Below are 26,736 nucleotides of genomic sequence, written 5' to 3'. Positions count from 1 at the left end.
ATCCATTCTAACACATATAAAATGTTTCCAGTCATACCTGGGAATCCTACATGCTCTCAAATCTGAAGCCACGGAGATTCCAGGACTTAGTAAATACAAACACCCTTGGATCAGTTTGTGCATATGCCCACTACAGTTTTCAAAATACTGGGCCTCATACTCACAAATACTGAATTATCCTGCACCTCTCTCAAATGGCACATCAACCCTGTTAAGGTCTGACTATAACACTGTCTCCTTTGAAATCAAAATCAACTCAGAAACCCCAGTAAACCCAGTGACAGGAACTATTCCAAAGCAAACTACCTTGTTATTAAGCGGTAGTATGTCAAATTTCAATGCCCCCCCCCCCAAACCCAGATAAAATAGCTGCCTATGCAGAACTGTTTACAGAAACTCTGTACAACCATGTCAATGGCTGGATAGAGGTTGCCTGTACCTACCAGAAGTAAGCCTAAAACTAACTCCAAAAACAATCCACCTTGGTGACATCCCAAATTAAATAGGTTATACAATAAAAGGAAAAAAAATCATGGCTAAAATCAAGAAGTGCAACTTCCACAAAGATAAGAACTTTCATATTTATTTATTGACATTTGTTGACCAGGAAAGTCCGACTGGGTCAGAAACCCATTTTCAGCAGAGGCCTGGGGAGAAAAGCTCCACACAAAGTACAGACATTCTGACAACAAAGTACAGACATTCTGACAATTTAAAGTTATGTATACACTTTGCATTGTATAACAGAAAAAATAAAAATTGACAATTGACTTTGGTATATTACTACATAAAGACATAATAAGAAGTTATGTACTTACCATAACGTTCCATGTTAGTTGTCTTCTTCTCGCCTTCTTTCTTGCTGGATGGTTCGGAGCCGAACCTCGGCTCTGACTCGGCCTAATACTAAAGCTCGAGAGCTATTTTTACCGGCTCGAGGCTAACCTATGTCCCATAATGCTAGGCGTCATATACCCAGATCTCGTTTGATAGCTAACACTATGGACAAAAACATGTTCCACCACAAGAAAGGATAAATCTATGAACTCTATACAACTGTGAGCCCCACAGCCTGTCTTTCACCAGGGCTACCAAAAAGGGGACAAGAGCTCTAGGTGAAGGGGTAATCCTGGTGACAAAGAATGTCTCACCCAATACTCTAGGTCTTTCCAGGCTAGTGGGGATGGAGGGTGGGACACAAGAAAGAAGGCGAGAAGAAGACAACTAACATGGAACGTTATGGTAAGTACATAACTTCATAATGTTAAGTTGTCAATCTCGCCTTCATTCTTGCTGGATGGGACAGCGTCCCTAGCACCTTAGTCCTGGGTGGCTCAATGGAACAGACTCTTGAGTACAGTGGAACCAAAATCAGCACGATTTCTGGAGGCAATATCCAGTTTGTAATGAGAAATAAAGGTATGAGGGGAGGCCCATGTGGCCGCTGCACAAATAGAATCCATAGGTAACCTCGCTTGAAAAGCAACTGAGGAAGCTAATGCTCTAGTTGAATGAGCTCTAGGTTTGGTAGGGAGCTCCTTATGCTTCAATTGATATATTAAAGTGATAAGAGAGGTCAACCATCTGGACAAGGTCACTTTAGAAACTGCAAGGCCTTGCTTCCCTTCCGCGTAAGATAAGAAGAGTTGCTCTGATTTTCTCGTTAGTTTAGTTCTATCCAGATAGAAGCGTAGCTGCCAGTGACCGTCCAAGCAATGTAATCTTCTCTCAGCTCTGTCAGTGTAATTTGGAAAGAAAACTGGGAGATCAATGGTCTGATTGAGATTTTTTTTCAGATAGAACCTTAGGTAAAAAGGATGGATTAGTCCTAAGAGCTACTCTATCTTTGTGAAAAACAAGATAAGGGGGGCGCACAGATAGTGCTTGTAGTTCCGAAACCCTTCTCGCTGAGGTAATAGCTACCAGGAAAAGTGTTTTCCAGGAGAGCAGTTTTATCGAGCAGGAGGCAGCAGGCTTAAAAGGAGGCAGAATTAATGATGACAGTACCAAATTTAGATCCCACGGTGGAGGAGGGTCTTTGACTGGGGGCCTAAGTAATAGGGTACCCTTCAGAAAAGCTTTGCAGAGCTTGTGGGACATAATGCTGGATTCTGACAAGCCAACATGGAAATTTGCAATAGCCGCCAGCTGGACTCTGATAGTGGCTGAAGAGGAGCCTTTTTGGAAAAGTTCCGCTAAAAAATCTAGAACTGTTTGGACAGGAGCAGTGAAGGGGTCAACTTGATTTTTCCTTGCCCAAATAGAGAAACGTTTCCATTTACTAGCGTACGTCCTTCTGGTGTTAGACTTGTGAGAGGCAAGGATAATCTCACGTACTGACTGAGAAATTAAGGGAAGCCTGGCTAGGGTTGGAAGTGGAGCAACCAAGCTGTGAGGTTGAGAGACGAAAGGGATTGACGCAGCCTGCCCGATTGATGGGTCAGAAGGTCTGGCACTGGGTCCAGATGCCAGGGCTGCTCCAGTAGGTGATGTTGTAGGAACGGAAACCAGACTTGTCGGGGCCAGTAAGGGGCAATGAGGATCATCCTGGATCTCAAGGCAGTTGCTTTCTGGACTAACTGAGTGATTAAGGGAAAAGGGGGGAAAGCATAAAGGAGACCCCGGGGCCAATCGTGGACTAGAGCGTCTCTGGGAGAGAGGCCCGGAAGAGGAAAGAGGGTGAAGAAGTCCTGACACTTGCTGTTTTGCGGGATTGTGAAAAGGTCGCAGCAAGGCTGACCCCACCTTCTGAATATTTGATCCACTACTAGTTGGTTGAGAGACCACTCGTAGGGCATGAGAATGTCCCTGCTCAGCCTGTCTGCTATGACATTGGACTTTCCGGGAATGTGTTTTGCTACCAGAAACCGGTGAGAAGAGATCGCCCATTGCCAGAGTCTGAGCACTTCCCGACAAAGAGGATAGGACCTGGTTCCGCCCTGTTTGTTGATGTACCATACTACGGACATATTGTCTGTCTGAATCGCAATCGTCCCGGTGGGAAGAGAGTTCTGGAGGGCCTGCAACGCCAACAGCACCGCTCTCATCTCCAAGACATTGATGTGCAAGTGGCACTCGAACGGTTTCCATGTACCCTGGACTGTCCTGCCCTGAAAATGCCCACCCCACCCAATCAGGGAGGCATCCATTGTCACGGTGGCAACCGGAGGGGGAAGAACAACCGGTCTGCCTTGAAGCACCTGAGGTGAGACCATCCACCAAGCTAGGTGTCGTTTGCATGATCGAGTGATGAGAATATTGTGCGACATGGGACGCTGCTGAAATGATCATTGGGAAAAGAGCATCCACTGTAGTATCCACATATGAAAGCGAGCTAGGGGGAGTAAGGTGATTGTTGCAGCCATTAGACCCAGCGTTTTCAATACAAGCCTGGCTTGGACTCTGTCCTCCTGTAGTAGGATTTGAACATGACTGCGAATGCCTAACACTCTTTGTGTAAGTAGTTTTGCTGACAACTCCACCGTGTTTAACATGGCACCTATGAAGGTAATATGCTGACAAGGCGACAAGGCAGACTTTTCAAAATTTATGGAGATGCCTAGCGCTTTGCAGGTTTGTACAGTGTAATCCCGGGCTTGAAGTAACTGGTGCCTGGTGGTGGCAGTAAGGAGCCAGTCATCCAAATATGGAAACACCTGGAATCTTCGATATCTCAGGTGAGCCGCAACCACTGCCATGCATTTGGTAAACACCCTGGGGGCTGTGGTGAGGCCAAAGGGCAGGGCTCTGAATTGATAATGACTGGCTCCCAGCCGGAAGCAGAGAAACCTCCTGTAGCACCTGTTCATTTTGATATGGTAGTACGCATCCTGAAGGTCTATAGAGCACATCCAATTGTCCTGACCCAAAAAGGGAAGAATGGACTGTAGCGTGACCATCCGGAATTTTGTTCTTTGAACCGATTTGTTCAGTCTGCTGAGATCCAAAATAGGTCTCCAGTCCCTTGTCTTTTTTGATACCAAAAAGAATTTGGAGTAGATTCCGGACCCTTGTTGGTCTGCTGGGACTGGCTGGATGGCTCTATTTAAAAGCAGCTTTGAAATTTCTAATGCTGCTTGGTCTCTCAGACCGGGTGGAACGTCTGGAAGAGGCCCTTTTGTTGATGTGGGGTGTGGATAAAGGGGATTTTGTAACCCTCGGATATGAACACCTAAGAAGTATAACACATAAAAGAGAGGACAATGCTTTGGCAATGCACACCATAATGCATCCACAACATAAATTTAAATTTAAAATAATTCAGCAGATCCCACAAGACGATAGAGGAGGGCCATCAACTTTATTATTAGAGAAAATGGAGTTGATCTGGCAACTCAGATTAAATGCCTTTGTAAACCCAGGCTTAAATGATAAATGCTCAATAATGTGTTTGTTGAGGTTGAAAAGTTTGGAAAGATAGGTTTTAATATAAACAGTTTTTTTAAAATAATAAAAAATCTATACAAATATTGAATTTATGAATTTATGAATTTTATTGAATTTATTAAATATATATATATATATTTTTTTTATTAAATATCTCATTAAACATTAAATATCTTATGAAATGTTATTTTAGAATTTGTAAGTGTTTAAAATGTCGAATGAAATGTAACTATATAATTGTACATATACGAGTATATAAAGATATAACTTGTGTACTTTTGAATTATTGTACATTATAATGATCACATATTATATATATTTTAATTACATCATAGTTTACATTTCATATTTTATATAATACACATATCGTATGGTTGAGGTGTATGTGTGGATATATATATATATATATATATATATATATATATATATATATAGATATATAGATATATATATATATATATATATATATCTCACATGTCTATATATGTTTATTTTTTATTTTTTTATGTACATATATTACTAGATTATAAGCATTTGTAAAGTTGGTTATGTTGTAATATTTTCCTTATGTAGAATATAGGGATTTGTAAAGCTGTCAACGTTAAATGAAGTTTTCCAGTCTCTCTTGTCAAGATGTATATGTCTTTAAGAAGTAAAGTAATTGTAAGATTTGGCGCGCTTTTTAGAAACAATGTATAAAAACCAGTCTTAGAATTTTTAGATTGTGTGAGTTTCTGAAGAAGTCCTGTATTCAAACGGGACAAAAAACGTATCTTTATTGTCAAGCGTTTTAATCAAGTATTAAAAAACGGTTCTTTGCAGTCCAGCCGTGGCATTCTTTTTTCATTCGTTTGGAGACAACAGTTCCTCGGATATGATCGACCATACCCATTTGTCTTGCGTAAGAGAGCGCCAGGCTTTTGGGTACAGCGAAAGTCTTCCCCTGACTGCCTCCAAAGGTGGACAGTCAGGCAGCTCCTCAGGGGTGCTGAAAGGGTTTGTCAGAGAACGATTCTCTGCTACCCTGATTCTGCGGACACCCCTGCCCCTAGGGCGGCGTCTGTTGTTGTTCCCTCCTCTGCCTCTGGAGGGAAGCTCACCACGTGCGTCCGGCAGAACTCCTTGAGATTTGCGGAACCACATTTTCCCGCCCTTTTGACCCTTAGGATATGGTCTAGAAGGGGCGGAAAAATGGACTCCCACAGCAGAGAGAGTCTTGCCTTCTTGTTCGCACCTGGTTAAGGTATCCTTCACTTGAGGTCCAAAAAGAGCAGAACCATCAAAGGGGGTGTTAGTGAAGGACGCCTTGAAGGGGTCAGCAAAACTGCAGAGCTGCATCTAGGCGTGTCTCCTTAGAGCAACAACCGTACCTGCGGCTCTACTCGCTCCATCGGCTGCATAAGAGATGAGCCGCATGGAAGAGTTAATGATAGAGTTCAGGGTCCCCAGCTGGGAGTTGATCTTTTCCTGAGACACTACAGCTGCTGGGTCCTGCAATGTTTCACCCAGTTCCTTGAGACGGTCTCTCTGAAGTCGGGTGAAATGGCATAAATAGTTCAGTGACCGCATGGCAAAGGTCGCTGAGGAAAACATCCGCCTGCCGTACCTATCCATAGTCCTAGATTCCTTATTAGGAGGATGGACAGGTACTGAAGGGTCAGCCAACTCCTTCTTAGTGGCTGCCGCCACCACCATGGCATCCACGGGGACACCCTTAGAGAGAAACTGTTTGTCTGTCGGGGCAGTAATAAATTTAGTGGCCCTCCGGGGAGTTGGTTCCATAGTATCCGGAGCCGTCCACGCCTTCCGAGCCACCACCTCCATAAGTGGGTCGAAAGGCGGGGACACCCAGGAGGTGCAAGGGCGAGAACCGAATGCATCCAGGTACACCGACTTATCCTCGGATGGGTTAAGGGCAGACCAGTTCCCCCTCTGTTTGAGGATCTCTAAGATGTCAGAAAAGGAGACATCCTCAGAGGGGGACCTCGGGGACCCTTCCGAATCATCCAGGTCGGTGTCAGATGTCACTGACTCAGGAGAGTCAACATGTTTCCTCTTACATGTCCTCTTCCAAGGGGGCTCCCCCGAAGGATCAGGGGAGGCCTCGGAAGAGGAAGAAAGGCCCAATGGGGCAGCCTGGAGTGTCGGTTCTCCTTGCTTGGGGTCGGGAGGGTAGGCAGGGGCCGAAGCAGGCACTGTAAAGGGAGGGGCCGAGGAGGCCGACTGTGGCGCCAGTATTGGAGCCAGCATGCTTCTCATGACCTCAAAGGTGCTCCGTCAGGCAGGGAAGAAGGACCCAAATCCGAGGAGATGAGAGCTCCCCCCGGCACCGAGAGGGACGGCTCCGAGGCCGATGTCGGGGCTGAACTCACCTGCGCCGAGGTTCCGAGAGGGAGAGCGGGGTCAGACAAGGGTCCGATGCCACTCGCCCCCTTGGAGCCAACCAGGGAGTCTCAGCACCCGGATCCCTCCAAGGACGGAGCCAAGGACGGGATCGGAGCGGACGAAGGAACTGACAACAGAGGGATCAGTTCCGACGCCGCCACAGTACTCACCTCGATGACCTCCGGCTCCGAACTCAGCAGAGTAGTCGGAGGAGCAACTTGAGTGGGTGTAGGGGTAGCCCATGTCTGTTAAGATGGGCTATGTAGCAACTGGGCCAGTGCTTGCGACTTCAAAAGCCAGCTGACTACCCTCTCGAGGTCATGATCCGAAAGCCTGGAAGACCTAGAGGAATGAGATCTATGGCTCCGCTCAGACAACAGAGGAGACTTCGGAGCCAATCTAACCGACTCGAGAGACGGAGACCTGGAGCGCTTTCTGCTCGGGGATGGCTCCGACACTAAAGTCGGAGCCGACTGAGGTCTAGGTGCCTCGGTTCCGACCGGAACCGACGAGGCAGCAAGAGAACCGCTCGGAGCCGGCTCCGAACATGGAGCCAACGATTTGGCTGTCTTTGGAGGTTTTCCAGTCATGGTCTTAGCCGGAGAACCTTCAGGCTTTAACAAGCCTCTAAGAATGAGTTTATTTCTGTGCTCCTGCAGGACTCTAGGGCTAAAAGCATGGCAGATGGAACAAGAGTCCTGCAGGTGCAGAGGGCCCAAACAATACACACAAGAAGTGTGACTGTCTGTCAGAGACATCTTCTGACAGCACGAGTCACACTTCTTGAAACCCGATACCTTAGTATCCTTAGACATACTAATGTAAAATTACACTAATATATAATAAAAAATTACAATAAGCAGAAAAAGGGAAACTACCGCTAAACAGAGGGACAGAATTCCACACACACACACAGAACAACTAAGGGAAAACTGTACTACTAAGGGGGAGGGTCAGAGGCCCAACCACCTTAAGGGTGGAGAAAAGGGGGGGGTTTAGCAACTAAAAGGGGGAGGAAAACTAGTTGCTAATTTCACTAACACTAAAAAGGTAAAATAGGAAAAAAATCTGACAGAAAAACTATCTATAAAGCTATTAATAATAATATACGACCTGGAGCCAGTGAAAAACGCAACCTCGTAGCTGAAGCGGCAAATGAGATCTGGGTATATGACGCCTAGCATTATGGGACATAGGTTAGCCTCAAGCCGGTAAAAATAGCTCTCGAGCTTTAGTATTAGGCCGAGTTGGAGCCGAGGTTCGGCTCCGAACCATCTAGCAAGAATGAAGGCGAGATTGACAACTTAACATCACAGTTTAAAATCTGTAAATAGAAAATAGTTTAAGGTGAAGTCTACCTAAATTACGAGGTAGTTATATTTATAACATCAAATTAAAACACGCAACTAACAGAGCTAATTAAGTCCAATAAATCCACTTTTGAGGTCAAGATAGCCTTCCAAGCAAAAGACAACCATAGGGCCTTCTTCGGTTTACTATCATAATTCCAATGCTTATCTTGTCGACACCACTACAGCAAATGGCAAGGGTCGAATGGTGGCAATGTCAAACCAGACATTGTCGAAGTACAAATCTCGCCCCATCTCGACCCATGTTAAAGCCCGTTTGGAGGTCGAATTCGAGATGTACTTTCGGCAATGTCGGAATTCGACATTGTCACTTTCGCACTTGGGAGTCGGAGATAACGGCTTTTGACCGAATGCACTTCGGAATTATAATAGTAAACTGCTTTCTTCAGCTAAGTCAAAAACCTCAAAGGCAGCAGTGTGCTGAACTGGTGCTTATGATGGCACATTCACAGAGCAGCAGGGCGATACAACGAATCTGATGGTTAACAAATTCAGTCTCAACTTTACTCCTCACTTACCCCCAGCCATCCCCAAGAAATGCCTTCAAACATACCCCCTCCAACTATAAATAGAGAGCATGGCTTCACTGGGCTCTCTAAGGCCAAGAACACAGCCTTAGTGGGCCCTGATAATATTCCGGGATGCCTCATGAATCGTCTAAAATATGACTTATCATGGCCACTGGAGTTACTATTTAACTACAGTCTCACAACAGGCTTTGTGCCATGAGAATGCAGGACTGCAGCAGTCATCCCTCTTCATAAGGGCTGATCATCAACAGATCCCAGGCTAGTCTTACATACAAAGCCATGGAAGGAATTATAATGGAAATGATCAACAGAGACACAGGAGAACTTCAGACACTCAACATCCCAGTTTGGCTTTGTTAAAGGAAGGTCATGTCTATTGAAGTTAGTGGACTTCTTTGACAAGGTCACCAAGGCAAGGGATGAGGGTAAAATAGTAAATACTGCTTACTTTGACCTGAATAAGGCAGATGATACAATATTACATTCAGGCATTGTTAACAAACTTATGGAATTAAGCATAAAACCCTATATAATGTGCTGGATAGTCAAATGGCTCACAAATAGGACCCAGGAAGTTAGGATTGCCGAGACCAACTCCACAAACAGGTAGGTCACCGGTGGAGTTCTTCGGGGTTCCATGCCAGCCCAATTCCTCTTTGGCATCTACTTCTTGGAAGTCAAGGCCAATGTCAAAGTTCTCTGGCTAACCAAGGTCACAGATGATTGCAAACTGGGAGTTGTCATAGAATCCCCTCCCAAGAAGCAAACATCTAACAGGGTCCAACACAGGCAAATGACTGATGCCAAAGCCATGGCTTAAAGCTCAGTGCTAAGAAATGCATTACAGTACCTTCTGGGAAGTTGGTCATGCCAAGAAATTACATCATTAATAAAGCACCCCTAGGAGTAGACCCACTAGTCAGGGATCTGGGAACACATGTAGACAGTAATCTGCCCATTGACTACAATGTGTCCGAAGTAGTAAGGAAGTCCTTCAATATTGTTCAACTTATAAGTAAGTACATGGCATCTAGGTCCAGGGAAGTCATTGTACCACTATACCTTGCCCTCATCAGACCCATTATTGCGTACAATGCTCCTTTTGGTATGTAACTACCCAAACACATCCAGCGACTGGAATGTCTGCAAAAGTTCCTTACAAAAACAATACAGAACATAAACACAATGTCATTGCAGATCACCTAAAAGCCCTAGCTCTATACTCAGTTGGTCTCCTACAGACTACTGCCAGCCAATCTATGCCTAGCATACAAGGCATCCTTGGACCCTGCTATGATGAACCTTTTCACATCTGCAAACCAACAGCATCAGGACTACTAGACCTAGAGACCTAAATTTTGCTTGCAACATAAATAGAACATGTTGGAGAGGCAGATATGTATCTCAGAGAATTCCCATTCCCAGGAATTGGCTCGGCATCCATGTGAAACAAAGTCCCCCTAACCCTTTTTAAGTGTAACTTGGACCACTGGATGGGAAATCAAAAATTCACCCCTGGTCTGGTGCTTATGCTTCTGATAGGCAGAGGAAGTGGCAGTCAGTAAATCATGTCCTAACCAACACTCACCCCCCCCCCCCACACACACACACATATAAATGGCTAAAACATATAACTTGTGGGACACATTTGGGTTGCATGGCTAGGCTTATAAACGTCCTAGTGGTCATTAGCCTTGTATACACCTAAGAACCAATAACTACACCTATATTCCTTTTTGAACTAAACAAAAAGACTTTCTTAAAGAAGTACAATGCAAAACTGCTACCTATAAGCTAATGTCACCTAAACCCACCCACAATATCAGACTACTAGTACACAGCCAACATCAATCTTCACTGCACTGAACTATTGCCAGTGAACATCTCTCTCGGCTTCTTTTTTTCTTTACCTACTTCAACTACAAGTATTCCAGATGAATAGGCTATACAACATTTAAACACAGGACTTTCTCCTTCAGTCCAAGCTCCTGCTTTGTTCTTCCCCTTCCTGATTAACAGATACATCACTGCTTAACATTTCCTTCCCTGTTACTCGCATTTTATACCCCACAATGTCTTAATGCCTCAATGTCTCTTGTCCCAAGCTATCTAACAACTACAAACACTATAAACAGACAAAATGTCTGCATTCTATAATGATGCATATCTTTCAAACTATTGTGAGTATTCAGAAACACTTCTGTGAAGCACCAAGTACCACAAGTCAGTGTTGTTTTATTTTCACAGTTTCATCATTTATGGCTAAAGAGCTAGTTAAGCAATTCAAGCACATTATTTGCTGTTAAGTGCAAGCACTGAAGGAGTGATTTAAGGAGGTTACCTGGGATGCAGATTTAACCATATTTAGTGAAACTAAATAAACATACATAAACACTGGCTCATGGTACCTAGTGCTTGCTCTACGGTATTCTGAATATCCCCTACCCTTCTGTGAGTGCTTCATATTCACTGTACCTTCATAATGCACATCTTCTTTACGTCTCTGTAAAATCACCTTTGATGAATTGTAAGCTGGATGTTGTCATTTCTTAGGAGAAGAAATGACATCACAAAACCAAGCATTAATCTTTACAAACCAATGGTGTACAGAAAAGGGGCTAAAATTAAAAGCAAAAAAGTGCATTATTATATTCAGTACACAAACCTCATCTGCCACTTATAACATAGCCAGCACACTACTCCAAACTGACAAAGTAATCAGGGATCTTAGAAATTTAGTTGACAACTCAACCACCTTTGTACTGGTCTCCTTTGTATTTTTAACTTGTATGTTTATGGTGATATTGCCCTGACACTTGAAGGCCTTGGACAGAGTCCCTGGCAGATCTTGGGAGGTACTAAGACAAAGGAGGTTCTAGGTCTCAACAGTGTGCCCAGTCTTTAGTGTTTTGCAATAGTATGTAAGGTAGACCATACAGCTGCAGAAAAAATGTCATCCATGGGTAAGTTCCTAAGGAAGACTGTAGAAGCAGCTTGAGGTCTGACTGTACCCTACGTTTGGAGGGTGAGGCTCTATTGAGTAGAAGAATGCAATACTGTCTGACAACCACTTCGATAAGGAAAGTTTTATCACCTTATGAACTTTTATTTCTTTTTAGAGAAGGAAATAAACAACTGTTCTTTTCTAAAGTCTTTGGTCCTATTAAGAAAGAATGTGAGCTGTCTACTATGTCCAACTAGTGGAGATATCTTTCTTTGTTGCAAAATTGGAGAAAACACAGGTAAATGAATAAACCGATTTAGACTGGTCTGCGCAGCAACTGTAGGCATAAAGGAAGGACTAGGTTCTTAAAGATACCCAGTCTTTTGTGAAATACCACATAAGGATATTTGCAAAATAGATCATGCAACTCTGAAACTCTTCTGGCAAAAGTGGCAGCTACAAGTAAGACGGTCTTCCAATTCAAAGGCTTCAAATCTGCTGTACTGGCAGGCTGAAATAGCACAAATCAGTTTTTAAAATAAAATTCAAATCCAGATAGATGACAGGGGTTTAGTAAGAGTCAGGAGTGAAATATTCCTTTAAAAAATGCCTTACAAACTTATGGGTACCTAGCAAAAATAAAGCAAATCCAAGATATAAAAAGGAAATTGCTGCCAAATATAGTTTAATGGAAGAATAGCTAAAAATGTGAGGATTGGGGGGGGGGGGTATGATAATGATCAATGTTGTGTGTTTGCCCACAGGAAAACTTAGCCAATTTATCATTATAAATTTTCTTTGCTGAAGGTTTCTGAGAGGCTGTCATCAAATCCTTTACTTGAGATGGGAGCATTAGACCCCTCACCATTATTGGAACTGGAGAAACCATGGGGTCAACTGATGGAACTGAATGTCCGGATGAGGCAGGCCAGACAGATACAGCAACAATTGAGGGTGTTGTGGTAGAAGAAAGGGTCTTCCAAGATAAAGTCATAACAGCAGAAACCAAATCTGGCATGGACAGAAAAGGACTATAAGAATGACCTTGGCCTTGTACAGCCTGGCTTTCAGAAGAAATCTGTATATGAGAGGTATGGGGGGGATGCATAAAAAAGTCCTGTGGGAGCCAAACAGGGATGAATGTCTCCCCTGGGGAACATCCCTGTTAAGGAACAATGGGAAAAATGCTGTGTTTAGTGCTGAAAGATGCAGTACAAAGATCACAGCATGGAACCCCCCACATTTATATAAGGTTTCTTGGGTTAGTAAATCAATAAAAGATCTATCATGATAGAGACATATCTGTCTGCTCAGTTTGTCTGCTACTATGTTGAACATTCCTGGGACATGCTATGGGAAAGCAATGTGAATCTATGGTCCATTCCCATATCCATATAATTTCTCAATAAAGGGGGTAGGAATGAGTTCCTCCCTGCTTCTTGATGTACCATACCACTGCCATGTTGTCACATTGGATGGACACTATACCACGGGGGAGAAGGTCTTGGAAGGCCACTCTTCACTCCAATACATTTATGTGCAACTTGACCTCATCTATGATCCATGTTTCTTGGATTGCCCTGTTCAAGTAATGTGTCCCCATCCCAGTAAGGATGAATCTATGGCTAAAGTGGCTGTGGGCATTGGTTAGACAAAAGAAGTTACTGACATGAGGTTGTCAGGAATCATCCACCAGGACAAGTACTTCTTGCAGACTTTGGGGATTTTATCATTTTGTCATGAGCTCTGTTGCTATCCACCATCGGAATCTGAGTGTCCACTGCAGTATTTTCATGTCCATTCTAGGGTAAGAGACTGTTTGAATGAATGGATGCTGCCATAAGGCTCAACACTGTTAGAATCATTGCTTTATCTGGGTTTGGGTTCTGAGATTCTTTACTGCTTGGACAACTAAGATCTTTACATAACTAAAAAAGCAAAAAGACTGCTAAAATGCACTGGTATTGTTCCTCCAGCACATGTTAGAAATTTTTGGTTTTTTAGTGTTTCATGTTACTGCCAAATTTTTGGGTTGGCCGTTTTTTCTTTTAGGACTACATAACTGTTTAGCAGTGTCCCACTGGCAACCTATGACTGTTAGGGACTGAGAAGATTCCAGTTGGCGTTTTGGCAGATATACTGAAATCTCAAAGAATAGATGTAACTGGAGTAAATACTCTCATGTCATTTGGATCTCCAACTACTTATGGAGATCCCCAGCCGGCAACTGTTTCAGAGCCTCCATGGTCTTGTCCCTCAGGTCCCTTAAAACCTAGTCATGTGCATCAAGTAATTTAACACTCTGATCATAAAAGTAATAGGTGCATATACATGCCTCCTCAAAAGATCCATCATCTGATACTCTGTTAAGAGGATGAATGGTTTGAGCATCCTCTGGGACCTCCTACTTTATGGCCACTGATTTAACAATGGAATCCAGAAGAGGCCCTTTACTCCAGTAGGGGTTCAAAGCACACTGCCAGATTTGCAGGGAATAAGCTCAGTGACATCAGTCTCTTTCCAGGCTTCAGAAAGTACAGTTGCATAGGTTGCACTTAGCAGAATAGTAAATGTTCAGATTCCTCAATGCTGCAGTAGCCCTTCACTATATCAGCTGCATCCCACCCAGGATACAACAACCAGCCAAATTAACAAAGCTGTGCGCCCCTCCCACACATACACTCTGACTGCTGATTAGCTAGTCACCTGGCGGGTGGGGAACGGGGGAGGGGTCAGCAGTCAGAGTGTAGACAATTTTGGTACTTTCTTGACACCTCAAGCTCTGAGGCTTTACAAGAGGAGCAATTGGCTTTATTTCTTGCAGCTGGGCCTCCACAAGAGAACCATTCCACACATAAATTATTGCTCCTTTGAAAAATATATATTTATATATTTTATTTGCTGACTAAAAGCAATACTTTCCCTTTAAGAAAAATCACTATTTTTGTATAATATTGGAAGATTTCTGTCAGGGACAGCTATTTTTAGAACGGGGTTTATTTTTAAATATTGGTGGCTAATTTTGTTGGTAAAGTGTACTAATTTGGAGACTGTTTTTCTGTGTGTGTAAGTTTGAAGGATTGGGAGGTATTGTATAGGGCAGGAAATGTATGTTTGGAGTTTGCATATTCTCTCGGTGTCTCCGTGGGGTTTCTCTCACATCTGAAAAACATGTTGAGTGTTTCCATCTCAAACTCACCAATGAACGGAGTTGTGGGCAGCAGCACAGACTCTACATGGTGCCCTATAGGAGGAAGAGTTGTACATAGGCACATAGGGTAATAGGTGTGTACTAGGCCAACAGCCCTGGAGCCTTTACAAGCCTAGCCCATACAACTGCCGTGGCATCATGCCGCTGTTACTTCCCAGTGCCTCTATCAAGCAGAGCCACTGGAGTGATCCCCAGGGTGAACTTTCTATTTCTCATCCACTCATCAAGATTTCTCTTGAAAAGGGCAAGTGAGGTACTCTGCTTGACATGTGTGGGAAGTCTATTCCAGAGCATGGGCAGTCTCTGGGTTATGAATTTGTCCCTCCAGCATGTTCTGTTGATACTGGTAATGAGGTTGAGGTCCCTGCAGCGTGTGGTGTGAAGGGATTGGGATTTCTTTAGGTGTAACATTTCTAACAGGGTTGGGTCAGACATGGCTTTGTAAGTCAAATAGAGATCCCTCTTAATAGATGATATGGAGTTTTTTGAGTATGTCCATGTAGAACATGTGTTTAAGGCCTAGGATCCTCTTCATGAGGTACTTCTGTGGCCTTTCTAGCTGTTGCAGGTGTTTAGTGAGGTACATGCCAAATGGGGCATTATACTCGATGACTGGTCTAATGAGGGAAGAGTAGAGAGAGATGATGACCTCTTTCTTTCTGGAAGCAAACCCTTGGTAATGACATGTGCCACACAGAAGGACTTTCTGGCCACAGTGGCAATGTGGTGGTTGAAGGAGAGGTTGCTTTCAAACTGTGTCCGCAGATCTCTTCTAACGCCTTCAGTGTTCAGTGTGCTACCATCAATGTGGTAATTAGTGGGAACTGAGTTTTTCCCAAAGGGAATGAAGATGCATTTTTTGGCATTAAGCTTAAGGTCATGGTTTCAACACCAGTCGTTGGTCTCAGTGAGGCCTTTCTGTAGGATAGCTACATCACTTGGGGAGTTAATAATGGCTCCCAATTTGCAATCATCAGTGAACCTGGTCAGCCAGAATCCCTCCGGGTTGGCCTGGACTTCTGAGAAGTAACTGCCAAACAGGAGAGGACACAGGACCGATCCCTGTGGGATACCACTTGTGACTGGTCGGCAGTCTGACTTGGAGTCTGCTACTATCACACTGTGGGTTCCATCTCTGAGCCAGTTTGTAACCCACCTAGTGATACATACCAACACGGATCACAGACTGCATGCCGTGACAGGGCTAGCCACTCGATGGTGTAAAATATGGCTCTAGGTGATTCGGTCATGTTGACTAATGTCGCCAAAAATGGGCATGGGTAGTTACCAGTGATAAGTGGGTTGAGGACCCGGCCTACTCTGACCCAAGCCAGGGACCCTTGCTAAAGATGGGAGGGGAGAGGTATATGTGCCCCTACTGGCCAGTCCGTGTCTGCCATAAAGCCCAGCAGCCCTGGGTCAATAAGCTCCTGGCCAGCGGGGTTACCTGGGATAGCTCTGTTGAGTGAGAGCTGGACGTAAAACCAACCCGCCAAACATGAACTGAGAACTGCTACACTTAATGTAGGTTCACTTACAGGATGCAGCTTGCAAGTGGATGACATGATGATAGGAGGAGGCTGGACATCCTATGCATCCAACAGATGAGATGGAATATCGGTGCATCAAAGGAACTTGGCTTGGGATCTAGACTCTATTACTCAGGGGTGAGGGGACAGACTAGAAATGGTGTAGGAATTGTGATGAGAGAGGCTTCAGAAGGCAGTGAGGGATATCATCAGAATTAATGACATACTCATGGCAATCAGACTCCAGTGCAATGATAAGGCAGTATTCACAATCTCAGCCTATGCCCCACAGCAGGGTTGTGACATAAGAAAAAGAGTGCATTCTGACAGCAGTTGTAGGACCTACTAGATGACACAGGACAACATAAATTGATGTTGATAATGGGTGACTTGAATGCACATACCAGGACAGACATAACTGGATATGAGGACTGCCTGGGTCCACATGGGTGGGGCAACAGGAATAAAGGAGGAGAAGCCATTCTAGACTTCTGTCTGGCAAATGGCTTGATAAAAGCCAAGGTTCAGAAAAAGAGACAGTCACAAGACCACATACAAAAGTAGCCAACATGCAACTCAGGTAGACTTCCTCCTAGTAAGGAAAAGGCACTGGGGTAGAATCCATGATTGCAAAGTCATCCCCACTGAAAGAGTCAGCCCACAGCATAAACCATTAGTTGCCAGAATCAGCTGCAAGCAGTGATCAAAGAAGGCTCTAAGGTCAACAGAGACCAGGCTGAAGACCTGGAAGTTGACTGGAGAAAAAGTACAACAGTTCAAGAAATTGCTCAGGGCTCTAGCACCTCAAGAAGAGGAGAAAATAGGTAGAGTTGAAGAAGAGTGGCAGCACCTAAAAACAGTATGTGTTAGGACTACAGAAAAGATACGTGGCCGAGCCAGGTATGGAAATAAGGTACATAAGGAAAGCTGGTGGTGGAATGCAGAAGTCCAGGAAGTCATCCAAAGAAAGAAGGAGTGCAGGAAGAAGTGGGAGATAGAAAAAAAAAACTGACCAAGCTAGGAAGGACTACTGGTTGACTAACAAAGAAGATAAAAAACAGGTTGCAATAGCAAAGAATAAGGCATTGGAGGCACTCTACCAACTTCTGGAACATGACTCAGTAAGGGGCACAAAGAAACTATATCAGGTTGCATGGCAAAGACAGAAAGATAAAGAAGATAGTCAGACACCCTTCATAAGGGATGCCAGCAATAACCTGCTTACCAGTCCACAGAACATCAAAGGCAGATGGAAGGAGTATTTCCAGCAGCTTCTGAATGAAGAAAACCACACAGAAGCTGTACTGCCCCAGAAACAGCCTGTAATGAGAGAAGAAGAGGAGCCCACCTTAGAAGAAGTAAGAACAGCACTAAGGAAGATGAAGTCAGGGAAATCAGCAGGCTCAGATGAGGTCACAGCAGATATGATAAAGATGATGGGTGAAATAAGGGAGAAATGGCTCATGAGGGTACTAACAGTGTGGAGAGAAAAGCGTATCCCAGATGATTGGAGAATAAGCATACTCGTGCCAGTGTACAAGAACAAAGGGGACATCCACAGCTGTGGGCAGTACAGAGGCATCAAACTCCTACTACACTGCATGAAAGTTCTGGAGAGGGTGATTGACAAATGGATACACAGAGCAGTAGAATGCAAGATGGGAGATGAGCAGTTCAGATTCACACCGGGTTGCTGCACAACTGACCTGATGTTTGCATTGAGACAAATACTTGAGAAGAAGCTAGAGATGAGGAGAGATTCCAACTAGGCATTCCTAGACTTGGAGAAAGTATATGACAAGGTCCCAGGTCCCAAGAAAGCTGATCTGGGCAGTACTGCGGTGGTTTGAAATCTCAAAAACACTGGTAGAATTAGTGCAGGCTATGTACAAGGACCCAGTGACTCAAGTACGAACAGTGTTCGCCTCACAGAGGGGTTCCCAGTGAGAATGGGCGTACACCAGGGTTCAGCTCTGAGCACACTGCTGTTCATACTGGTGATGGACTACATTAGCAAACATGTTGGAGGGGACAGATCAACAAAGTTGATGTATGCAGACATGTGGAAGTATAGGCAGACTCTAAGCTAGAACTTCAGCAAAGGATAGAAGAATGGAATGCAAATCTGAATGCACATGGGATGAATCTAAGCGCACATAAAACGGTGTGGTAATGGCAGCAAATTGGGGAAATCAGAAGAAGCTGAAAATAGAGATAGAAGGGAAGATAGTGGAACAGGTAAACAGATTCAAGTATCTGGGAGGAGTGGTTGAGGAGAAGGGTAGTCTGAATGAAGAGGTCAAAGCTAGAATCAGAGGGGTTGCAGCCAACTGGCATACAGTATCTTGTGTAGTCTATGACAGAAGAATTCCAAAGAAGCTGAAAAGTAAGGTGTACAAGACAGTGGTGTGCCCAGTACTACTGTATGGTACAGAAACCTGGGCAGTAAAGGCAGAATAGTTGAAGAAGCTAGAGGTGATGGAAATGAAGTGCCTGAGAAAGGTGGTACAATGCACACTGTGGGACAGATGAAGAAATGAGGACATAAGAGCAGAACCAAAGTAGCTCCAATTGCAGAAAAGATCAAAGAGAACAGATTACTGTGGTTTGGGCATATTTGTAGAAAAGAAGAAGACAATCTGGTGAGGAAGATTTGTGACAGACAGGAAGAAGGTAAGAGGAAGCGAGGACATCTAGCAAAGTGATGGAAGGATTGTGTGAAAGAAGATCTGCGACAGTCAGGCATGAGTGCTGAAGAAGGCAGGAGTGTGGCACTGAATCGAGAGAGTTAGCGACAGTTAACACGATATCTCGACCCCATGTAGAAAAAAATGGGGGAAAGGGGGCTGATGATGATGATGTTTGCATACATTACATGACAACTTTCCTTCAGTTCTTTCTGTCAGCTCATTTCAGAAACAGGCCTTTACTCTTGAAAGGGACTGTGTGGGGAAGGGAAGTGTATGTGCTGCTTGTGATGCTTGTCTGACAACCTACCTTTCAACTGACTTGTTCCAGTAGCACTTACTGGCAATTAGGTTTCATCCTTGGCTACAACATGGATAACTCCATTCCTGCTGACTCTTCTCCCACCATACCTAAAAAAGAAAAGAAAAAAAAAAAGCAACATATTAAGGAGCCCTTGTCACCACCTAAGGTTCACAGTGCATCAGCTGTTGATCAACGATGTTGCTGTAGCAGACTGTTATTCTTCAGACCCTCTGGTGTCGCCTCTTCAGCCACTATGGACTGGGGGTCAATAATGGGGGAGCTAGAACTTTGCAAAACTGACTGGTTGTATCCTGGGTCAGAATACAACCCTTACAGTCAAAGACTCCCCAGGGCAAGGAAGCCTAGACTTGGGAAACAAAATAACATATGACATCCCTTGTCCAGAGGGGGCAAGACTGATGAAAACCAAAGGGTTTAGCCTCTGTGGTGTGCAAGGGGAAACCATCAAAGTAAATGCCTGCTCTTGCCTAGGGACCTGATCCCCCTGATGCTGATAACACCACCAATATGCTCCGTGCCACAACCATCAGTGACAAAATGGATAGGCAGTGAAGCTGAAAGGGGGGGGGTGACATTGATCTTTGGCCGAAAAAACTCCGGTACCAACACTGCAAAGGTGGACTTCAGCAGCAAGGGATCGACTTCCATGTGTGTCAACATTGACAACGGCCACAAAAATTTGTTAATGTTGAAAGCGAGAATCTCCTGGCTATGGTCCTATCTGGCCTAGTGGAGACTGGGACTGATAGTCAGGGATGACCTATTCACCTGTGTCTAGGATACTGACACCAAGGAAAACTAATATTTTGGAGCTCAGAACATCTGCAGAACATCTCTTGTCAATTCCCAAACCGGGACCAGGGAAGGAAAATTAATAACAAAGAGTGTGTCTTCTTGTGCTGCCCGAGACAGTGATGAGGCAGAGAAAAAAAATTGAAGATGAGTTCTCATGAAAGCTGAAATTATCTTATTCCATTTAAGCTGAGTAGACCTTAAAAGAGACTGTGAGGAGCGGGAGGAAGGAGCTGATGTAGACCGAGAAGAAAAAAAGCAGGATAACTCCTGCTACAAGGAGAAGCTTCATGCTGTCCTCCTTGGAGCAGTCTGTTGGCCCTGAGGAGTTCTGGCAAAGTAGGGCTTGAAGGACTGGACATCACTGAAGGCCCTGGGGCAGGAAGGAGAAGCAGTAGCTATCCTGGGAACTCTGGGCAGGGAAAGTTTTTCAAGCCTCATTTCCATAGTTGGTCTTTCTTGGGTCCTTTCTTAATCTCCTTCTATTTTTTCTTTGTCTCTCTCCTTTTTGGAAGCCCTTTAATACTAGTTTGTTTTTCCTAATCAAGAATATTCTAGAGTTAAAGTTTTTGCAAATAGAACAGTTGGCATCAAGATGCCTGACCCCAAGGTACACAATGCATAGCTCATGCAGAACTTGGGGTAGGATCTTATGACCACATTTACAATGTTTTTATAGCCAGAGGCCTTGTTCTCAATTATGAATAACCTAACTGAAAAATAATACAATTACTGCCTAACCAAATAAAGAGAAAAAGGCTACAATACTACAATAAAAAATCACCTATGTTATTATTTATCTTAGTTACAGGAAATAAGAAAGAAAAGTATATATTTTTTTTAACAGAAAATAGGCAGGGGTTAAAGTGGAGAAAGTTAGGCTGGAGAATAGAGTGCAGAAGTATAAGAGGAACTGTTAAAGAGAAGCTCCTGACTAAAAAGCAGTCCATCTTTACTAAGATAATCAAAAAACTACCTCAAAACTTAAGCTGGCACAGAGATGTCACTGAAGTGATAATGGTAACAACAACAAGATCTAGAAAGTAAGCAGGGAGCAGCAAATTAAGGGGCAAGGGGAGGGCTTCACGCTGGTCAGAAATTAGTTGATGCCAAGTGAAGAGCATCTTTGGCAACCCGGTCCAAGGATTTCCAGTGTCCTGACAATATCAACATAAATCCTGGGCCTGTGGGATATGTCATCTTTTGAATGATGTCACTTTTACAATGCTTTTCTAATACGTCCACATTTATAATTTATCCAATAGTAGGTAGACAGAGAACAGGAAAACACAAAGTAACAAAGTAATAACAAGATAATGCGGTGACATTGTAACTGTGCTTTGGTTAAACGGAATTAATGCACAGTGTTCAAGAAGCTTTGAATTTGTAAAGAGAATGAATCAGCTACAAATCAATATATTCGCTCTGCTGCTAATGTGAAACTGCTAACCTCTGATTGTTCTATATAACAAATGAAACTGTTGACAGACGTGTAATTCTTTACTGACAGAAGTCATTCTCATTTTTACCATCAACAGAAATGTTGAAAGGAATCTCTTTCAGAACCAAGAAAAACCTTGCCTGAAAATCACCTACACTCATTTGTCTTGCATCAGTACCTTTATACTTTGTTTTGTCTAATAAGAGTTCCCTTATGATGACTGACCAGAGTATGCTGTCTGACAAAAGTTTCATTCATCTCTGGAATGAATGTTCCTACCACATAATTTCTTCATAGTTTGTTGTTTTAATAAAGTTATGGTTGAAAATTTGGACTCTCTTAGTCTTTATCTTTAAATTCTCTTTAGGACATGCCCATAATCTCATCTCCAAAGCTCATCATCCAGTTCTGCTTTGTAGAAGAACTTAAAGTATGTTGCCCCTTCAGTAGTACATACTTACATAAGTATATAAGACTACACATACCTTAGTATTTACAGAAATGGGCATATAACACATCCCCTCAATTCCTTTTATAGGTAAAACTGGATTCAAAAGTAAGGATGATGAACAACTAAATCTAGATTTCAGCTGCAGCAATCCAACAGTCATGGAGTAATTTCAACCAAGAAAAACCTTCAGACATCTCCTTCTACACAGAAGGCAGAGTTACAGCTAGTGTCTATAATCGTACTAAAACACCTTACCTCTGCAGCTCTCTCAGTCTCTCAATCTCCTTCACCTTTTCCTGCTCGTATTCTGTGACTTTACGCTGGCACTGTGCTAAGACCTCAGATCGCTCTTTTTCAGCATTCTGAAGCACTGACTTGAGCTGTGCTGCAAGTTCCTGGTTCTCCTTCTGCAGGTGTGACTCCCGTTGCTGACATGATTCCTCAATGATCTTCAAACGGCTCCTGTCATGAGCAAAGAATTTAAGAATATAGTCAAGATTTTTAATCAGCTTGATTTAGGACTGCTAAAGTATTCAATATTCTACACTGCTGTCAGTTTCTTCTTCTTCTTCATCTTCAAAGAAGAAAGCATGCAATTATCAAACACCTAATGCAGAATCATACATCTATATGCTAGGTGTACATACAGCAAACATGAGAAATGTCAAGCATTTGACTATATATATATATATATATATATATATATATATATATATATATATATAAATATATATATATACACACAGCACACACACACACACACACACACATATGTATATATATATATATATATATATATATATATATATATATATATATATATATATATATATGCTGTAATTAAATCAAAAGGTGCTTCAACATAGTATTAGTTTAAGGGTGTGCACACTTATGCAACCAGCTTATTGTATGTTTTTTATTGTTTATACTTTTCCCCTAACAGATTTGTTTGTTTTTCAATTGAATTGTACAGGTTATTATTCACATTAAAGGTGGGAAAAGTTACCTGGCATTTTAACAGGGGTGTGTACACTTTTTATATCCACTGTACTTCAGCAGAGTCCACACAGCGTGTACGCATGTGTGCGTGCTTATATCATGAATGGTTCAGATGTTAAATAACTGACACACAAAATATAAATCAAAACATATTGACCATTCACAACACTAATAACATAAATAACAGAAACCCAGAAGATTGAAAAGGGAAATCTTTTTCCAATCTACAAACCATAACCCTAACAAACATTAATTTCAACTTTGTTTAAATAGTGGTAAGTCTTATGGAAAGTTTCTTTTTTGCAGGTAAGGCGCACAGTTAAGATATGGGGCAGTACTGGGGTAAGCATACTTTACTACACTGGGCAGGGGGCTTCTATGCAAGATAGCTCTGAAACTCACCACACACACACAAACACAACACTAAACCGATCCCCTTACTATAACTGTTAAATACTCCGAACCTACACACACACACACACACACACACACGCACACACACACACACACACATATTTTATACACATATATACATACATAACATATTATATTACATAAGGATTCACTTCAGAATATCAAAGGTTTAAAACTTCGAATTTCATATGGTTGAGACTATATGATCGAAGTTTCAAAACTTCTATATTCTAAAATAAATACAAAAACAAAACAAAACCAGGTTCCTCAATGTTTTTGCAGAGAGGCAAGCTCCCCTGCACCCCCCAGACCCCCGCTACTTAAATATACCAACTCCGAGATCACACTCCAGCGAGGAAAAGGGAAAAATCTTCCATTTCACGCTGTATGTAAAGCTCCGTCCAGAATGTCAAAGTTTTAAAACTTCGATCATATGGTAATTTATAAATTTCAAGTGTGCCAGAATGTCAATTTGCCTGGGGAAATACAGAGTTTCAGTATTCCTAATGTGTGTGTGTTTATTTAGTATCAGGATTACCATTAATGTTGGAGTTAGGGCTACCATTAGAGCTAGGGTTAAGGTTGGTATACACTATTCAGAGAAATTCTGACTGTGAAAAACAGGTACATAACAAAGGTTCATAGGTAGGTACTAGGCTTTTGGCCCTAGGGCCTATATAAGCCTAGCCAAAAATGTACCCTGGCTTTCGCCACCCAAGAAAATTATTTTCCTGTGCCCATGTTGAGCAGAGCCACAGAAGTGATCCCCGGGGTGAATTTCCTATCTCCCATTCAATCATCAAGATTTTTCTTGAAGAGTGCTAATGAGATGCTCTGTTTGACATAGATAGGTAGTCTGTTCCAGAGTATGGGAAGTCTCTGGCTCAGGAATCTATCCCTCCAGCATGTTCTGTTTATTGTGGTGACAAGGTTTAGGTCCCTAGAGCGTGTAGCTCGAAGGGATTGGGATTTCTTTAAGTGGAGCATGTCCAACAGCTCTGGGTTTGACATAGCTTTGTATGTTAGGCAGAGATCGCCTCTGAGTAGGTGATATGCGACAGAATAAAGCTGGGTTTTTTTGAGACGGTCTGCGTAGGGCATCTGTTTGAGGCCAGTAATCCACTTTGTGAGGTATTTCTGTGGCCTTTCCAGTTGTTGTAGATGTCTTGTGAGGTACATACCAAAAGGGACGTTGTACTCTATAATGGGTCTAATGAGTGATGAGTAGAGGGGAACAATGACCTCTTTTTTTCTGGATGAGAAAAACTTCTGTGATGAGGTGAGTAGACCAAAATGCTATGACCTGCTCTTACCTTGACCCTTCCAAAGAAGATCATTTGACATTTAGGTGGATTTAAAGCACATGTGCATTATTTTTCTTTATGCACTCTCTTTAACTGTTCAAAGAACTCTTCCAAGTACGTACGTGAACTGGGTGAGCAGACATACTAGTTCATATGCCTGGATTAGTACATACAAACACCTGTTCTATGTCATTCATTTAGGATTGAGTGCAGACTTGTATTCTTAAGAGCAACTTGTTTTTATTTTCAACTAATCTGCGATGACAAACATTTGAATTACAATATATTGTTTTTTGCTATAAAACACAAGAGGTGTGTGTCGTAGTGAAATATGTTAGTACCTGTGAGCAGTTTCAAAGAGCTCTATGTCTTCTTTCTGGCGCTGCTGTAAGTTTTCCAACAGAATCTTCTGCTGGCTTCGTTCCAACTCAAGTTTGCGAATCTTTCATTATTAAAAAAAGCAAAAACAACATAACAGAAAGTCAGTAAAATAAATATATGTTTTGCATCCACTTAGCCCACCAGTACAAGTGTCAGCACAATTCTATGCTCACTGGCATAGTGACTATATATATATATATATATATATATACACACACACACACACACACACACACATACAATATATATATATATATATACGTTTTTTTTTTTTTTTGCTTTGTAAACTGGAGTAGAAAACAGGTTCCAGTGGACCTATTTCAGTCTCATCTCGGAACAACAATACAAATCTGACATTTACAAAACATACTATTAGTTGTGTGAAATAACAAGCTTTTCATAAATGTTGAATGTCCATTTGATATAGTTCAGTGACACTGATAACAGGTTCCCAAAAATGAAATTTCATTTTCATGTAATTTTTGAATTATACTCATGATTTTTTAAATGCAATTTCTGGTCCTTGTGATTTTATTATAATTTCCTACCACATCCATATATATGCAAAATTAAAACAGATTCTAGATACAGAACACTCACTAAAGCAGGTTACGGACATCTTCAGACTGCAATCAGCATAAAAATTATAGCATTTGAATTTGCAAAAGTTAATATATTTATTTTTAGTTTGCTGTATGAAGTTTGACATGTCTTCATTTATAACTGGATTATTATACGTAATACATATGAAAAGAAATGCAAGTTGTAGTGAATGAGTGTTCTGGCTTAAAATAACAAATTTTATAAAATTCCCAATTTTTTCTAATACTCAGTCCAAACTTGGGATTTACTGGTATTCTTCCTACAAAAAAAAAAAAAAAAAAAAAAGAAAAGAAAATCAGTGTCCCCAGTAAAAGTATGAAAATTTAAATAAATGTTTCTTTACTGCAATCCTCTGGTTTGCACTGGACTATAAGAGTTGTCCCAAAGAAGCTGAACAGTTTGATTAAGGAGATGTTTCCACAATCATGGCACTGGCAAACCTATACTGATGACAGCTAGAGCTCTGAAAGAGTGGCAATTGTTATTACATTTTCAAAAATTAAAATGTGGCAGTTAGTATTAGAGGTACCAATGGTCAATTTGCCTGGCAAAAATTTGTTACAGCTCTCACCAAAGTGGCCCTTAAAAAAACACAGGAGTTAACAAGCACAGTATAAGGACTGATATGGGTGCTCTGTAATGAATAGGAAGCATTACACTGTCAGACGGTGGACAACATGAAGAACCTCAAGATGTATACTACAGCAAAGCAGCGAAAGATGGCGCTAAGAAAAGGAGTTGTACAGCAAAAACAAATACAAGACTGGATGAAATAAATTACAACACACTGACACATTAGTTAAGGAAAGCTTACTAAAATAGCAAAAGTAGTGGTTTTCATTCTAAAAGCAAGCAAATGAGCTACACATACTGAACCTTTTTTATTTTGACTACTCAAGTGGCAGATTCCATGCTGAAATACCTAAACAAGTTCTTTTTGTGGTGTGTTAATTAAATAAAAACTGGAATAAGGAGCTGGAATCT

At 42.2% G+C, this 26,736-nt stretch overlaps 1 protein-coding gene across 3 annotated transcripts in view; it reads right to left on the bottom strand.

The window, feature by feature from the left end:
- FBF1 (Fas binding factor 1) overlaps positions 1–26,736 on the bottom strand; it is a 1,798,645-nt gene that overhangs the window by 1,000,136 nt on the left and 771,773 nt on the right. For all 3 annotated transcript variants that reach the window (XM_044090504.1, XM_044090506.1, XM_044090505.1), the window contains 2 exons: positions 25,110–25,210; positions 22,307–22,513 (listed from right to left, as the gene is read on the bottom strand). In XM_044090504.1, coding sequence (XP_043946439.1) covers positions 22,307–22,513; positions 25,110–25,210 — 308 coding nt within the window. The remainder of the gene's footprint in view (positions 1–22,306; positions 22,514–25,109; positions 25,211–26,736) is intronic.

Source organism: Protopterus annectens, chromosome 12.part0, assembly GCF_019279795.1.
Source record: "Protopterus annectens isolate FY-2018-M chromosome 12.part0, PAN1.0, whole genome shotgun sequence".
In the NCBI taxonomy this organism is placed as follows: domain Eukaryota; kingdom Metazoa; phylum Chordata; order Ceratodontiformes; family Protopteridae; genus Protopterus; species Protopterus annectens.
The sequence above is the reverse complement of the archived record's forward strand: the minus strand, read 5'-3'. Positions and strand labels throughout refer to the sequence as shown.